The sequence below is a fragment of the Nelumbo nucifera genome, chromosome 3 (assembly GCF_055504915.1).
Source record: "Nelumbo nucifera cultivar China Antique chromosome 3, China Antique-T2T, whole genome shotgun sequence".
Lineage (NCBI taxonomy): Eukaryota > Viridiplantae > Streptophyta > Magnoliopsida > Proteales > Nelumbonaceae > Nelumbo > Nelumbo nucifera.
Window position 1 is genome coordinate 44,169,459 of NC_142651.1, and position 18,469 is coordinate 44,187,927.

The following is an 18,469-nucleotide window of genomic DNA, read 5'->3' on the forward strand; positions in this document are numbered from 1 at the left end:
CTTAGGTACATATAGAACATATGATAAAAGAAGAGAAGCCATGTCAACATTACCAACACCACAGATGAGAGATGAGAAGCCATTGGCAAGTGTAACAGTTTGTGATGTGGAAATTTCAGAAAGAGAAGAGAACACACCTGGAGTCCCGGTCATGTGATCAAAGGCTCCAGAGTCATTAATCCAGGGAGAGGTTTTAGATGACATGCAAGCAATACCTGAGTGGGCAAGAGTAGCAGTGGTATGCTGTGAAGTGGTTTGAAGGAACCGTTCATACTCATCACGCGGTACACTCACCATCTCCCTCCCAGAAGCAGATGTAGATGTGGAAGGAGTTAGGTATGCCTGTTTACTATCACTGATATCAACCTCACCAGCTATAGCATGATTAGCCCATTTAGAGGGAGGGCCATGTAGATCATAACAGAAATTCACTGTGTGTCCTTCCCTGCCACAATAGTACACTTCCTTGCAGAGTTACTCTTTCCTTTGCCACGGCCTCCCCCTGAGTCACGACCACCACTCCAGCCAAACATGGAACTGCCACGGCCTCCTCGGGAGGCATGTCCTCCCCCTCTTGTACCATGTCCACTTTCTCTAGCTATCACAAGTGCTGATCTATCAGATTGTGTGGGATTCTCTGTCTGTCCCAAAGAAATCCTACGAAGCCGTGCAAATACTTCCTCAAGAGTAGGAAGGGTAGAGCTCCCTAATATTTGGGCTCTAACTGGTTCATACTCCAATTTCAACCCCACTAAGAATCTTGTAACATTTAGTTGTTCCCTCTGGTGTTGCTGAACTTTAACATCTGGAGTGAGGGGACGATAAACATTGAGTTCATTCCTTATATTCTTCATGCAGGCATAGTACTCTTCTAGGGTTTTGTTTCCTTGTTGCAAATCAAAGTATTCCTGATAAAGTTGATATACCCTTGTAGTATTATCTTGTCCAGAATACAGCTTCTTAGCATGTTCCCATATATCCTTAGTCGTATCTAGGAACATGAAGTTGGCACTAATTTTGGGTTTCATACTATTCCATAGCCAGGTCATGATTTGAGCATCCTCTTGTTCCCAATCATCAAACCCTTGAGAGTTAGCCGGTGGTTTATCTTCTTTTACATGCTTCACTTTCCTCTTTGCCTTAAGGAAAACTTCCACTGATTTGGCCCATGGAACATAGTTCTCTCCATTCAGTTTAATTGAGGTCATCTGTACACCTAGGTAGTCAGAGGGAACCACCACACTAGGTTTCTGATCATTATATCTATCTCCCATTGCTACCATGGTACTCTTTCACCGTTGCCTCTAACCTGAATTCTCAGCTACAAACTGAGTGCTGTTATTAGGAGTTTGATGTTCCAGCACCTATAATAGCCCCCAAACACAATAATAGGTACACAAGCCTTGTTCTTGTTCACACTACTACTGATTTCACAACACCACGAACCACATAAACATCAATTCAACACTTACTAATCACATGCAAACCCTCTTACAACCACTCAATAAAAATTGTGCATCACAAGCACCACCACATAGTCATATCTGTTACACCCGGTACAGACCTGTTTAATACCTTTAAGAGGGCACTACACGACCACAAGGAACTTGGCTAGGTCACTGCATTACACTTTACACCACTTGGCCACTTACAGCAGCCCTTACACCACTCTGTAACTTACAGCAGCCCCTACACCATTCGGCTACTGTACACACAGCCCGTTCTTGGGATTTTCTCCAAGAACTAGGGCAACAATAAACCTAGTTCTCTAGGTTCTGATCCGTACTAGCAGGTTCTTGAAGATTTTCTACCCAGAAATACCAGCAGCACAAGGAGAAGAAATAACCGACCTTTTGAGAATCTCAACCAACCATTCACTGCTGATGTCATTTTTCTTAATGAAGAAGGTTATGCGCAGCAGAGAGAGACGAGCTGAGATGTTTCAGACCTAGGACGAACCAGTTTTCTCCATTGACAGCCCAGAAACGAAGAAAGAGAGGTCACGAACACTGCTGAGATGTTTCACGAACTGAAGTAGGTCAGGAACATGGCTCTGATACCATGTTTCGACTTCTGCTACAGTAACCCGAACCAGCAAGAGGAAGAAGAAGAGAAGAAGAAGAAGGAAAAGAAGGGACTGTCGAATCTGATGGGTAAACCCTATCAGTCGACCCCTTAATAGTAATTAGTCTCTATTTTCTACAAAGACTAAACTGCCCTTACTTAAGTGTGGGGCAGAGTGTCTCTAATAAAACTGCCACATAAGCATACAACTTAACAAAGATAAGATGACTAAACTACCCTTATTCGGCTCACTTTAACAATCACCATCAAGAACAAAACAACAAAGGGGGATTTGAACCCCAAGACTAGAGAAGGCATGCAATTAATAAGATAGCTGTCATGGTTGCGTCACCCCAAAATTTCACTCGAACATGGGGGGCAAAAAGGATACTCCTGGCTACTTCAACATGTTGGTTCTTTATTCTTCTTAATAGAAAAGATTTTTATTAAAAATAAAGAAAAAAATGAGATCCCCCCTTCCTCTTCATCCTCCTCCTAACCCCCCTCCTCTTAAGAAGGTTTACGCCTCCTTGTGTTCGGGAGGCTTACGCCTCTTGCATTCTGAATTACGCCTCACGCCTCTAGGTAGTGGAACGCCTCGCGTCATGCCTCCGCGTTTTAAAACATTGTTGTAGATCTTTTATTACTTGTAGGATAAGAATTTCTACAACTTAGTTTCTTTAAATAAAGCTGGAAACAAAAGACTCGATGAAGAAAAAGAAAGATGACCCAAATGGTAATGACATAACATAATACGATTAACTAACTCTGACACATTAGAACCAAAGGTTGTTCTTTGAGGTGATACTTGACTTTGCTTAGGCATATCCAACAAGTATATCCCAATCGCCTCATGGCCACTCCTAATCACCTTTCGAGATGTCTTGAAAAACATAGTAGGAAGGGAAAAAAGTTAAAATGTAGTTTATGGATTTTGTCAAATTACTAACCGAAATTAAGTTAGTCTTAAGCTTAGGAACATGAAGAAATGAAGATAAGGTGACTTGTCTTGACCAAGTAAAAGGTAGTAAGTAGAAAATAAATGGGACACACTAGTCATATGGTTAGAGGCACCAGAGTCAATTATCCAGGGATCCTACGATTACTTGAATGTGCATAAATAGAAGAACCATTTCCTAAGGAGGTAGTAGTTGCAAACTTGCAATGGTAGATTTTAAGTGGCTAATGAGTTGGCCATACTTCTCATACTCTATTCTAGTGCCTGCAAGCTGTTCCCCTACTAATTTTTCATCACTAGAACCTTTCTCAATCTTAGAAGAGGTGGCTACATTGGCATTGCCACCTTTCCCACTCCCATTCTTCTTGCCATTATTATTGTTCTTGAATCTAAGAGTATGAGCTCTAGATGTAGTTTCTAACAGGTATCTTTCATGTGCTTAGGTTTCTTGCAATACTTAGACACTACATCTTTCTTCTCAGTGGTAGCCCTTGGCTTCATTCCATGTTTCCAACATTGGCAAAGTGATCAATTGGGACTTCTGCAACCTACACCTATCTCCTACTCTCCTCACTACTAATCATAGCATAAGCCTGAGATAAGGTTACTTCATCCTTTGCTAGAATATTTAGTCTGAAAATATCTACTTTGGGTTGAGTCCAGTATGAAAGTTAAAAACCCGGTTCCTCTCCACTAACTTCCTATGAGTCTCAACATCCTTGATACACCTCCACACAACAGTCTCCATCAGGTCAATCTCCTACCAAAGAGGTTTAAGCATAGAGAAGTAAATTGCTAAAGGCTTCTCTCCTTGTCTTAGATTATTCACATCACTCTTTAGCTTGTAAGCCCTAGTAACATTTAACTTTTGGGAATAAGTCTTTGTGTCTCTATCCCACACCTCCTTTGCAATACCCATTCATAGATAATGCTGGCTGATATGAGACTGAATGGAATTTACTAACCAGCCTGCAATTGTATAACTTTCCTACATCCACCTTTCATAGGTAGGGTTATCCTCCTTAGGTTGCTTCTTACTTCCAGTGGTGTACCCCCATTTCCCTCCATTGTAGACATGGATCTTAATTGACTGAGACCATGCCAAATAATTAGTCCCGTCTAACTTTACTAAGGTTATTCCCCCAATTGAGTCTTCACAAACCCTCCTAGGTCAAACCTGGAGTTTGTAGGTCATTTCATCTCACCTCCAGTTTGCTCCATTGGCCAAACGGAAACAAATGAAAATAAAATTAAGGTGTTACTAGTCAAGACTAACTGCCCTAAGGTCAAAACTGCTCTTCAATCAGCCAAAAATAGGATTTCACCAAACCCAACTCGGGAGAAAGGGAGAAAGTCTAGCCGCTCCTACCAGAGGCTCTAGAAGCCTCTCCAACTTGGATTGATCTCGAAGGTAATCAAGAAACTTCTATTTCTTGCCCCAAGCGTCACTTCCAAACTCTCTCTATACCCTTTAATCCAAAAACTCTTCAATTAGCTAGGGTTTTTGGGAAACTCTCCAAGAACTTGCCTTGGGTATAGAGGAAGATGGAAGAGAAAAGAAGGAAGATGGAAACTCTACAATCTTCTCCAGAAACCTCCTCTAATTGGGCTGAATAATTGTTAATCAATCAACCAATCAGCTCTCCGTACAACCTATGTATGGGACTAAAATAGGAAGAAAAAAAAGAAGGTAGGAACCTTGCTCTAATATCAAGTTGTGAACCCCACCTGTATAAATCCAAAAATAAAGCAGAAAAGAAAGAGGAAGATGGAAGAGAAAAAGTGTAGAAGAATAAGATGGAAGAGAAAGGAAGAAAGGGAAGAAGGAAGAGAGTCAACGAACCTCTGTCCAGTCTTCCTAATGATCTTTTATTCTTTTGATTGTAATGTGAATACAATTACATGAATACCCTTAATAGGGTGGCCAGCATTAAAAGCGATAAGAAAAGAAAGAAAGGAGGCCCATAACTAAGGACCATTAATCACAAAAATAAAGCATAAACAGAACTAAATAAAAAGAAGGAAACTGTGGCCCATTCGGCACATCATCTCTACAGAAATCAATTAACATTATATATTCTAGAGAAACGAGATCTTTGTAAGTAATCTTACATTGGTTTTCCTGCTTCTCCTATGGTTTGTTTTTCAATTGCTTCCTTTAAAATATTCCAGTATTTTAAAGTTCCAATTCAACATGGAAACTGATGACTCTTTTCAGGAATTAATTGCTGGGTTTGACCAAGAAGCAGCTGCGGTAGTCATGACACGTCTAGTTTCTTTGAAAATGGAAACTGAGGTATTGCAAATCAATTACATAATTCTGTTCATTATTTAACTTGGTTGGATATTAGAAATAGTTCCCCGGAACACCTAATTTTTTTTCATTAATGAATGATCTTGTTTAGTAGATATTTGAGTGCTTATTTACTTATGTACATCATCTTTAACAAGGCTTTATGTATGTATGTATGTATGTATGTATGTATGTTCGTACTGAAGTCATCTAGGCTTTAAGTGAAACTTTTTAAAATTTTCATAATAGGACAATGTGTCTACCTTTGGGTATTTTATTTTCTGAATCAAATAACATCGGTTCCAGCTATCTAGGGTCTTGGGAGGGGTAGACTAGATATAGTTAGGGCTGTCATTGGGTGGGGTCTACCCAACAGAACTGAACCAACTGAACCGATTATGTCAGTTCTAGTTCTGTGGTTTTGTCCCAATTAATAATTGGGTTGGGACCGGTTCTTGCTGTTCCAAGCTGATTATATGGTTAATAACATATAAAGGCCTCCTGGTTTTCTTGTAATTTTTGTTATATTATTTGTCAAAAGGGTAAATTTCATAGGTTGTATATAAGATAATTTTGGTTAAAACACTTCTTATCATTTTTATTAAGGTCATTTTATCAAAAATAAAGTTTTAAATTGTTGTGATCAATATTTTAAAAGCACAATATGCAAAAAGCAAAAAAAAAAACAAAATGCAAGGGCCAGTTTGCACCCAAGGCGCACAATGCACAAGGTGAGGCACGCGCCTTTTTGAAGCAAGGTGCAAAAATGCAAAAAAATGGTAAATAAATTCAATAAAAGCCAAAAAATATTCAAAATATTAAACACAATATAATTAAAAATATACTTAAATTTTAAAATAAATATTTTAAAAACTATTGTCTTAAATTAAAATACATAAACATATCATGTAAAACATATTTAAAATGAAAATTTAAAAATAAAATAAAGCATAACATATAAAATATATTCAATCATGTAAACTCTTAATCTCTTTATTTTTTCCGAATTGCATTACTTTAAATAGCTAATGTGATGTTAAACATTATGCATTCCTGATTCTATGAGCCACCTTTGTACCAAACCCCCTGAGGCAAGCCCAAACAAGTCCATATTTGCTAATGTTTCTCATTCATTCATCCTAATAAAATATATTTTTCAAAGACACCTAAGTTATAAAACCTTTTTTATAGGAATTAAGAATTTAAGACCTTAATATGGACTTGTTTAGGCTGGCCTCAAGGGGCTTGGTACAAAGGCAGCTCATAGAATCAAGAATGCATAATGTTTAGGCTGGAATATGTTTTATATGCTATGCTTGATTTTATTTTTAAATTTTCATTTTAAATATGTTTTATGTCATACAAGTATTTTAATTTGAGATAATAGTTTTTATTTATTTTCAAATTTAAGTTTATGCTTTTAATTAATATTGTGTTTAATATTTTTAATATTTTGGATTTTTCTTGATTTTTACCATTTTTTGCATTTTTGTGTCTTTCTTCAAAAAGGTTTGTGCCTCACCTTGCGCTTTTAAAACATTGTGTTCAACCAAGTCCACCCAAGTTGTACCCCTACTTCAGCTACCAAATAAGATATGACCCCATTCAAACTTCTTGGAAAAAACCATTCAGTTTGCCTGCCCCACCATTAACTATTTCTGCCTATCCTAAAATATGGCCACCAAGAGCAAGAGTAGGACTGAATTATTCAATGCATCATCAGTTGAATCTTGTGAAAACTAACATGCAAAAAGACGTGATTTTCAGATATATTTGTCAGTGATTTAGTTTAAGAAGAAAAGGAGAGGAGAAAAGAATGAGAAATTTGTAAGAGGCAAAAATATGGGGCACAGTCCTCTCATTATCATTTATACTAACACAAAAATCAAAACTTAACCCTCAATTAGTATAATGTTGAAAGTGACAAAAGTACCCTCACAATGACACCTCTCAATACATTTAACTTAGATATTACACATTGCCAAGCTTTCAGATATTGTCTTCCAACTTGGACCAAGAAACCCCTTTAGTTAAGAAATCAGCTAACTGATCACTAGAATTCACAAATGGTAAACAAATGTCACCACTTACAACCCGTTCACTAGGGTTCTTATATACAGGAGGTAGTGCCATGCATATGGCCTACTGAAGAGTTTTTTGGGGCATTTTAGATCATTCCTTTTGCAGTTTGTTGGGGCATTTGGAGAGAACCAAATAAGAGAACCTTTGAAGACAAGAGATGATGTCATGTTAATGACAGATATTGGTCCTTCTTTGATGGAGTGGGCCCTTGCTCATTCCAAATTCAAAATTTTGAGCAGAAATGATTTTGGGGAGAAGTTGTGGGAGTTATTAGAGTATTATAGTGGATAGATCCTTGCTTTTGTTTTTCCATGTCTTTCTTTTGGTTTTTGGGATCTTTGGATATACTCCTTTTGTGGTGAAATCTCTTTACCTGTTTGAATCCTTTTCTTTGTAATGTAATTTTCCTTTTACTATCAGAGAAAAAAAACAGGAATGGGAGGCAGCATGATATGGACTCCCTGGTTCCATCGAAATTTCCAAGATTGGGAATTATGATGGAGTTGATGAACAGTAGGAGCTTTTTGGTTAAGCCTTTTGCAAAGAATTTGAGAAGGGTTCTGCTTTTCCTCAGAGTTATTTGGAGGTCAAATGTTCCTCCTAAAATCTCCTTTCTGATTTGGTCAATTACTTTCAGAAAATGCCTCACAAAAGACAAGTTAGAATCTGGATGCATTTTATTATGTCAGCCAATCATGGTTGGATCATGCCTAGATATGTGTTAGATTTATTGTCCATCTGACCCATTAGAGGCCTTAGTAGCAGAGGAAAGATCATTTGAGAGTCGATTCCTGTGGTGGTGGTAAGGACAGTCTGGTCAGAAAGAAAGGACAGAATTTTTGAGAAGTTTGGAAATGAAGATGATATCCTTAGAAGGGTTTTGAGGAGGATTGGCTCTTGGCTATCTGCAACCACTGAGTTTGCTCACCAATCACCTTTTCAGATTTCAAATGAAAGAAGCATGTATAATATTTGAGATTGTATTAGTAATCTGATCTATTTGGGTGGAATCCCCAGCCTATAGCTTTTGCTCTAGGAGGGATTTTCTGTACTGCTTGTAAATTTTCATCAACAAAAAATTTTACTTTATCTTTAAAAAATTGCATTCCTCCTAATCAATCTTTGTTTAACTGTTATATCTATGATTAGAAGTGTTTATTTCGAAGCAGGTTGAGTTTGATCCTATCCAATGGCTGGATAAGTCATTGATACGTTTATGTTCTCGGTTTGGTGATTACCAAAAAGATAGGCCATCCACTTTCAGCTTGTCTCCACGCTTTTCAATATTTCCACAATTTATGTTCCATTTACGACGTTCTCAGTTTGTCCAGGTACATTACAGTCTTCGTAAGTTATTGTTCACCACTTTAGGTATTCTTTGGAATTTAGATCTATTTTTGTATGATTATTTTTGAGTACCATACTTGTATAAAATTCCATTTAAAATAATGGTTTGTCTATTTGGTGCAGATTTTTAACAATAGCCCAGATGAAACTGCATATTTTAGAATGATCTTGTACCGAGAAAATGTTTCCAATTCAGTTGTTATGATTCAACCATCATTGATATCTTACACATTACAGAAGGACCCAGAACCAGCTCTTCTTGATGTGGCTGCCATTGGTGCTGATAGGATCCTACTACTGGATTCATACTTTACTGTTGTTATATTTCATGGAATGACCATTGCACAATGGCGAAATGCTGGATACCAAGATCTGCCAGAACATAAGGTATTATGCACACACAGGAGAATACAATCTTCTTGCACATCATTAGCTACTAATTGAGGAATCCTGTTATGTACATCTAGTTAAGGTTTTGTGCTCATTTGAGCCTCAAGGCATCTTAAATAGTTTATCAGCATTACTTTATCTCCATTGATGCAATATGGTGAGAAGTTTTGTTTACACACTTTGAAGCCTTCAGTTACATTCTTTTTTCCTTTCCATTTTCTGTCCATTCGTTCAGTTGGGACCATCATGCAACACTAATGAGAAGATGAGAGACATAAAGTTCCTGCAGAATTAGTTCACATCCAATTTAATACAAGTCATGAAGTATGATATTTCAAAACAAGCCCTCATCTATCCATTCCATTTCTTCTGAAACCTAAAATTTGGTTGTACAAATGGAAATTTTAACCAATTATATGTTCCTTTTAGAAACCTCAAAACAGCCTTTGTTCTTGGTTCAAATAATCAAATTTTCTCTCTTGTTCTCAGGTAAAGTATTTCTTATTTTTGAAAGGATATTAGACCATCCTTATTTAGGGGATTCAAGACGATTATACTTGAGGTAAATCAACAGATTGTTTATGGAGGATAAGGGACTCTGTAGGACCTATGTAGAGGCTAGTTGTTCTTCTTGAAATTGCATCCTTCATTCCACTAGGGTCCAAGATTATCTGGTATTTTTGTAGATAGCCTTTGTAGGCAGGGAGCTTTTAAGGATAGTCTTTTTTTTTGGTAACCTGATTGTAGAGATGATGGTCCAGCTGTTAATAGTTCTTAGACAGCCTCTTTTATTTTATTTTATGTTAATGGGCCTGTTAACTATTTACCTTTATGTTTATTAACTGACACCCTATAAGGGTGTTTATGTAATTTTATGTTCTTTATTATGAATCTAATAGAAGAATCGAGGGGCTAAAGAGAGTTACAATTCTCTTTTCTTCATTGTGCTTTTCTTCCACTTCCTTCTTCTCTAGCTCTGAACATCTTTTCCTCATTTTCTGTTCTGATTTTCTTTGATTAAAGACATTGTTAACTTCTAACAATATGCATTAATGGACCCTTTGATAAATTAGTTCTTAGTTGAATTCTTTTTGGACTTTTTAACTATATTAAGTGAACTCTTTGGAACATTGAAAGAATTATAAGTCCCTATGCACAGACACATATCAAAATGAACTTGAGGGGATTCTTCTTTTTACCATCTTTCCGAAATGTGACTACAAGATCTCAAATTCTTAGGCTAGAACCTGGGAATAATTTGTAAACTTATGATTTTGATAAAACTTAATACTGAAAAGATCCATTTTCTTTGAACAGGAAAGACCCAGGTGGAAAGACAAAACATTTGCTGGTTTATTATTGTAAATGTTAGGCATTGTTGCATTTCAGGAAACTTTTTTTATCATTGATTAGGGTATTCCCTGCTTATCAGAAATGGTCGTACACAAGTCATTGCCCACTATGAGTTCTTATAAAGCTTTAGGATTTGTACATTAATTTATGCTTTAATTTGTTATCTTCTCAATCAAGTTCAAAAATAAGAAACATGGTAAAATTCAGTGTTTGTTCTAGGGTTATTTTGGTCTTTTTCTCCCTTCTTTTTACTGTTTTTTGTCTCTGTTCTTGAAGTATAGCATCAGGGGTAATATTGTAATTATATTTTTCATTATGAATGAAACATATAGGGGGCAGAAGTTTTGTCTCTCTTGGGAGAGACTGTTCAGCCCTATTCTCTTTGTTTCCCTTCTCTTCTTCCTCGTCTCTGTTTTCTTTCTTCCAGGAACTTCTATAGGCATTTTTCTGTGTTTATTTGATTTAATACAGGTCTGATAACAAAACATATTCTAAAAAACAATTTGAAAATAAGTAATATTACAAAAATCCTTGAACCCTTGTTTTTGGTAGTTGTAACTCAGACACCTTGTGCATGTTACATTTGGACATTTATACATGAATCCATGTAACCTGTTGCTAACATCCAATCTCCATAAAAGCCTTTTGGACTAGTTGATTCATCTGTTTTTATTGTAGATTTTTCTTCAATCCAGCCCAACCCATGGTTCTGATCCCCCAACCCCTACCCATCTTGTAACCCAACCTAAAATCCCCTAACTTCGAGTTGGGTTGGGATCAGGTTGGGCCCAACCCTACCATTCTCTCATCCTCTTAAAATCTCTTAAATTCTTTTGATCTTTGATTAGGATCCTAAATTCAAGTTCTATGATCATATATTGACCATGTTTTTTTATTGGTATTTTCTTATTATATGTTTTTATTGGTTCTTTTGGTGCAATAATGAAAGAATGAATGTTTCAAATGATTAGTCCATTATGAATTATGATAGATCTCCTATTGAAAATCTAAAATCATAAAATTAGGGAATGAAAATCACTAATAACAACTTGTCATTTAGTTTAGGGCTTAAGAGTTATGACAAATGGATTATGATAGTATGTTGCGGAACAATAATACATATGTACAATAGAAATAGTAGAGTCGGGTTTGGGTTGGGACCATTGGGTTGGATTGCTTGAGGGGTCAAAATGCTCAATGATTGACGAAATGGAAGCACTAGATCAATAAGAGCTTTCTAATGTAGGAAAAACAGCTTTTGCACTCAAGCTATTTCCAAAATATCCAATAGTTACCTTGACTTCTGTAGGTCATCATGCTAACTCCAGAAATGCCATTTTTGATGCACAACTTCTTTTACTGTTTAAAGATTTCTGTTTTCTTTTAACCTTTTTATATTTTGATGGATAACAGCAAGTTTTTTTTTTTTTCTCTTCCCCTTGTCTCTAACTTTTTTAAATAAATAAAAAAGAAAATATGTTAAGAGGAAAAAAGAGATGACAAAGATGGTGATTAGACATCACCCAACAAAAAAGAAAGAATACAGACCCCAACAATCCACCAACCATAAGCCCTTCCAATCAAACCCAAAATCAGCACCCAAAAATCCAAAACCCACTCAAAGCAAAAGTCCCAACAGAGCATGCCCAAGAAATAAAAATCAACCCTAACCCCTTAAGATCCAACCAACAAAAAAACTTCAATACGCAACCCAAACCCCAACAAGAACCTTCTTAACCCCCCCCCCCCCCCTCCTTGACCATGATAATGCAGCCTTTGTTTCCTAGATTTATTTATTTTCTTGGTAGGACCAACCCCCACAAGTCCCACCTTTAATCTGCTGGAAACTCTTGAAACTTGGAGAATCCGGTGTTGCTTCTTGTTTTTAAACCTTCTTACTGCATTAGGCTTCTTCTAACCCAAGTATCTATTTCACCTTTTCTGTTCTGCCTTTAAGAAGACCATTCCCTGAAATTCTTCTGAGAATAAATCTATTTTATTTTCATAATACCATTTACCTCTATGTTTTCTGTCCCATTTAGAAAGAGAGTAACCAATCATTGCTCCTAAGCCAATAGTTCCAGATCACAGGTCTACCATTACTATTTTTCCTTTTTTAACCATTCTCCCATTAAATGTTTCTTTGGAAGTCATACATTAAACCACTAACTAATATTTTCAATTAATTAGCAGCATTGATAACATGATATTGTTATCCAATGCAGTTAAGTATCTTCAAGCGTTCAACCTAGTGATGCAAGGTAATTTATTGCTTCTTTCTAATATTTTAAGTTCATGTACTTTGCAGGCATTTGCCCAGTTGCTGCAAGATCCTCGTGATGATGCAGATGCAATACTCAAGGAGCGCTTTCCAGTCACTCGATTAGTTATTTGTGATCAATATGGCTCTCAGGTTATTTTTTTCTTGCCATACCAATGGCAGTGTTAATTATAAAGATTGGAAAAAATTGTTTGCAATATACTTTAGATCATCTTCTTTTATAAATTGATAACAGAAGATTTATTAAGAGTAAATAGGGTATCCATAGTATAGGAACCAAATACTAGGAACAAAAAGAAAAACTCCAAAAACCATATTAACCAGGAAAGGCCTCAAAGTCAAGATATACAATAGGTTCCATAAACATGAACCATCAAAGTTAATTGCCTCAACCAGAAAATAAGCTTCTAAAACCTCTGTTGCACCTAAGCTAGACCGGCAGAACTTAAAGTGAAATTGCAAGAAATAAAGCAATTTTAATTCACATTATCAACAAGATTACCATGGATTATCTTACTGTTTTTAATTTTGCTTATTTCATATTTGTAAATTGCTCAAAATTTGCTCCCCAAATCTGAATTATTTGATGAAAATTTCTACTGATAAAGTCAATCCAACTAGCAAAATTGATTCCTCCAATGGAAATCACACTGCTAACTTTTTTTTGTAGTTTTTCAGCACTCAGTTTTGGATCAGTTTGGCACCATATTAGGGTAATTCGAACTCTCCTTTAGGGCTGGTCGAGTTCTCCTCCTAAGCTCTGTAATAACTTATATATTAAGAGAAGCAAAGTTCTAAGGGGGTGTAATTAGACTTGTTTTAGGTAAGGAAATCATTAACATAATTATTGCTTATGCACCTCAAGTGGGTCTAGAAGAAAACATTAAAAGACAATTTTGGGAAAACATAGAAGGATTAATCCAAGAAATTCCAAATAAAGGGAATACTTTTATAAGATGAGACTTAAATAGGCATGTAGAGAAAAGAAATTTAGGATATGATATGGTGCATGGAGGATTTGGGTTTGGGGAAAGGAATGAATTAGGAGGTACAATGGGCTCATGATATGGTAATTTTAAACACCTTTTTCCAAAAGAATGATGAACACTTAATAACATTTATAAGGGGGTCAAACATAAATCAAATATATTTTTTTCCTTAGGTGGGAAAACTTGAAAGGGGAAAAGCTAGCTTAATTTAGAGATAGATTGATAATAGAAGGGAATTGAAATTTAAATGGAAAGATTAATTATGGTTGGCTTGAATTGGAAAACGATATAAAGAAAGTAGCAAAGGATGTCTTAGGAATGAAGAGGTTCAAAATATAATTAGATTAAAATGAGCATGCTATAAAGAATGACAAAAATCTAAAAATGTAGAAAACTGTGAAAAATATAAAACCATAAGAAAAGAAGTTAAAAGGAAAATAAATGAAGTTAAATGTAAGGCTTATGATGAGTTTTACCATAAATTAAGCACTAAAGAGGGAGAAAAAGGAATGTATAAACTTGTAAAGCTAAGGGAAAGGAAAGGCAGAGATGAATTAAAGATGAAGATCAAAGATTCTTGGTAAAAGATGAGGAAATCAACAAAAATAGAAAAACTATTTGGAAAAATTATTAAATGAATAGCAGGGAGAGGGGGCTAATGGAGCAGAATCTAGTAATACTAGTAGTGTTAAAAATAATATGTACCTTTGTGGAGTTAGGCCTATTGAAGTAAAAGAGACACTAAATAAGATGAAGAAGGGAAAGTCATTAGGATTTGATGGGACTCCAATAGAAGTATGAAAATGAATAGAAGAGGTAGGCTCGTTATGGCTAACAAAGCTATTTAATAAGATAGTGAAAGAAAAGAAGATGACTGATGATTGGAGAAACAATTGTATGGTGCTTTATTTAAAAACAAAGGCGATGCGATATACAAAGTTGTAATAATTATCAGTGTATTAAACTTTTGAACCATTGCCATGAAACTTTGGGAGAGAATAATTGAATAAAGATTATGACTTGAAACAAGTGAATTAGAGAACCAATTTGGATTTATGCCAAGGAGATCAACTATGGAAGCTATATTTCTTTTGAGACAATTAATAGAAAAGTTCAGAGAGAAAAAGAAAGATCCTCATATGGTGTTCATTGATATAGACAAACCATATGATAGAGTTCCTAGAGAGATAACATGGTGGGTCTTGGAAAAGAAAGGGGTTCAAAATATGTATATAGACTTAATTAAGGATATATGAGGGGGAAACAACCAATGTTAGAACATTAATGGGAGAGACTTCAAATTTTATAGTTACTATGGGTCTTCACCAAGGTTCAACACTTAGCTCTTATCTATTTGCATTGGTCATAAATGAATTGACTAAACATATTCAGGGGAAGTTCCATGGTGCATTTTTTGCAGATGACATTGTTTTAATTGATGAAACTAATGAAGAATTAAATGAAAAATTAAGCTTATGGATAAATGCTTTAGAAACAAGAGGTTTTTGTTGAGAGTGCAAGGGCATTTATGTCCTTTCATGTTTTATGTATTTGGGTGCCTATTCAAGGGCCCATTTGTAATTTTCTTCAAATGTTAAGAAAAGGCATTCTTCAGGGTGTGAACAGTAACACACCTAAGTTTTTCGACAAAACCCTTTCTTGGTATCAAAGCATCGGAAGATCGAGGAGAGCATCAACCGTTGGTCGTGATTCACAGATGAACCCGCTGACGTCAGCACGCCACCGGTTGATGTCAGCAGCCCGTACAGTCGGCGGCGTCCATTTGCGGTTTTGACACCCATTGATGTGCCTCATTTTTAGAGGAATTTTGATATACATTTCATGGAGGTTTGAAACTCTTTTACATTTTTGTTGGATTTTTTAGATGAAAATTGGCAAAAAAATACAGATTTGGAGTTTAGGGCTTGCATGCTCACATGGTGGGCTGGTTGCTGTTAAATCTACTTGCGTTTGAATTGTGGTAAATTTTTTAGATTATAGGAAGCAGTCTCAGATTTTTTGGATCCCTAAAACATTTTTGGGAATTTTTTTTTCTTCCCCTATTTTGCCGCCAACACCTTCTTTTCTTTTGTTTTATCGCTTCCCCTATTTTGCATTTGAATTGTGATTTCACCAGGCAACACATCCTTAGTGCTGATATTTTGTCGCCCTCCACAGCATATTCTTTGGTGTAGAATGAAGAAAGTAGGAGGATTGCCATGATGCAAGTTCCTATCAGTGAGCATACAACTCTTGTGTCTACAAAACCCAAACAGAGTTCTGGTAAACTTGAAGAGGTAGTTTGTGAATATTGCAAGAAGCCAAGGCACACCAAGGATAGGTGTTGGAAACTAAATCCCCACCTAAAGCTTGAGAAGTTTAAAATCGGAAAGAAGGTAAATGCTCATGTTGCTACAATTAGTCATGATTCTCAAACTCACATGCTTGAGGGAAATTCTTCTGCTTAGGCATCTACTCATGACACCTCTGATGTGATGGAAAAATTGAGAGGCATCTTGCTCCATCTTGAAAAGAATGGGTTGCCTACATCTGTTGATTCACATACACCTTCTAGTGCCTTTGCAAGATCAGGTACTACACTTGCGTGTCATGCCTCATCCTCTGGCTCTTGGATAATTGACACAGGAGCTACTGATCATATGACTGGTATGCCTTCCTACTTTACCACGTATAAACGTTTTTCAGGGAAAGGTAAGATTACTATTGCTGATGGATCTCAGACCCCAATCTCGAGTTTGGGTGAAGTTAAACTTACCAACAACCTTTCTCTGAAATCAGTTATCCATGTCCCACAACTTCATAGAAATCTCTTATTTATTAGCTCACTTACAAAATCCATAATTGTTCTAAAACCTTCTTTCCATCTTATTGTGTCCTCCAGGATCTGAGTACGGGGAAGACGACTAGCAGTGGACATGAAGCCGATGGAGTTTATCTTCTTGATCAGTCTCCAAAGTTTGGGTTAATGTGTCAGTCTGAGTCCTGTCATGATGAAAAACTAAGTCAATTGAAATTGTGGCATCACTGTCTTGGGCATGTGTCTTTTGGTTCATTGAAGTTTTTGTTTCCTAGTCTTTTTGAGCCATTGTCTAGTTCCGGTCTACAATGTGAAGTCTGTCAACTATCAAAGCAATGTAGAACCACATATTTTTGCAAGTAATAAGAGAAGTAATGTTGCTTTCCATTTAATACATACTTATGTTTGGGGACCTTATTCTATTCCATGTATGGGTGGTTATAAATATTTCATTCTTTTTGTTGATGACTACTCGTTGTATACCTGGTCGTATTTAATAAAGAGCCGAGATGAAGTTCCTTTAATTATAAAAGGCTTTTTTAATATGGTGGAGACACAATTTGAAAAGAAGATTAAGATTATTAGATCTGACAATGCCAAGGAATACTTTCAAAAGCACTTACAAACTTTCCTTGAAGAGAAATGAGCAATTCACCAAAGTTCATGTCCTCATACCCCCCAACAAAATGGGGTATTAGGGAGGAAAAACAGACATGTGGTTGAAGTTGCCAAGGGATTGTTATTCCAGATGCATGTCCCAACTCAATTTTGGGGGGATGCCACACAAACAACTGTATATCTTATTAACAAACTTCCTTAGCGGACCTTTCATCTCCAGTCTCCTCATCAGCTTCTTCTTCCTGATGAGGATACCTTCCATCTTCCTCCTAAGGTCTTTGGGTGGGTCTGTTTCGTCCATGACATGAGTCATTCTAGGTTGAAATTTGATCCAAAGTCTGTTAGGTATGTCTTATTGGGATATTCTTCAATCCAAAAGGGGTACCATTGTTATGACCCTCGCTCTGGAAGAAGGTATGTGTCCAAAGATGTTACATTCTTTGAGCATACTCCCTTCTTTTCCTCTTCTCATCCTTCTCTTCAGGGGGAAAATGCTAGTGAAGATCAAACTCCTTTTTGTATGTCGATTCCTGCTCTAGCTGTAATGGGTATTGTCAATCCTTCTATGCCTCCTTGTGGTGGTAGTAATACTCCCGTGCCTCCTATTCCTCGGTCTTGGCACCAGTTATTTGTTAGATAGAAAAAGAGGATGATTCTTGAGATTGAATGTCCATTACAATCCGACTTCCCAAACTTAGGTAATCTAGATTCTGAACCTCTTCTTGTTTCTAATACTTGTAGTGAACCTGTTATTGAACCTTCTAGTGTGGTTTCTGACCTTAACCTTCTTATTGTCATTCATAAAGTAAAAAGGACATGTGCTAAATATCCTATCTCAAATTATGTTCTCTTTTGGTACCTTATCTCCCTCTTATTGTTTCTATATTTCTTCCATTGCTTTTGTTTTTATCCCTCACAGTGTTACTAAGGCAGTGTAGTTCCCTCATTGAAATGATGTTGTGAACCAAGAAATGGAAGCGCTTGAGAAAAATCAGACATGGGAAATTGTTTCATTTCCAGTGGGCAAAGTTCCTGTTGGATGTAAGTGGGTTTACATAGTGAAGCATAAAGCTGATGGATCAATTGAAAGGTATAAAGATTGGCTTGTGGCAAAAGGGTACATTCAATCTTACGACATTGATTATCAGGAAACCTTTGCTCCAGTAGCCAAGATGAATTCAATTCGAGTTATCATGTCTCTTGCTACCCATTATTCTTAGCCCTTATATCAAATGGATGTTAAGAATGCCTTCCTTAATGGCGACCTTCAGGAAGA

At 36.3% G+C, this 18,469-nt stretch overlaps 1 protein-coding gene across 14 annotated transcripts in view; it reads left to right on the top strand.

Moving 5' to 3' along the window:
• LOC104612863 (protein transport protein SEC23 C-like) overlaps nt 1-18,469 on the top strand; it is a 102,701-nt gene that overhangs the window by 71,759 nt on the left and 12,473 nt on the right. For 7 of the 14 annotated variants that reach the window (XR_016083922.1, XR_002023532.2, XR_737853.3 and 4 more), the window contains exons 8-11: nt 5,241-5,318; nt 8,567-8,728; nt 8,868-9,131; nt 12,796-12,900. Coding sequence is in view for 5 of the 14 variants with exons in the window: in XM_010280480.3 (XP_010278782.1) it covers nt 5,241-5,318; nt 8,567-8,728; nt 8,868-9,131; nt 12,796-12,900 (609 nt within the window). In the remaining 9 variants the exon portion in view is untranslated. Of the gene's footprint in view, nt 1-5,240; nt 5,319-8,566; nt 8,729-8,867; nt 9,132-12,795; nt 12,901-15,935; nt 16,970-18,469 lie in introns of those variants that run through there. The other 7 variants (XR_016083925.1, XR_737854.3, XR_737856.3 and 4 more) reach the window with 7 other exon arrangements.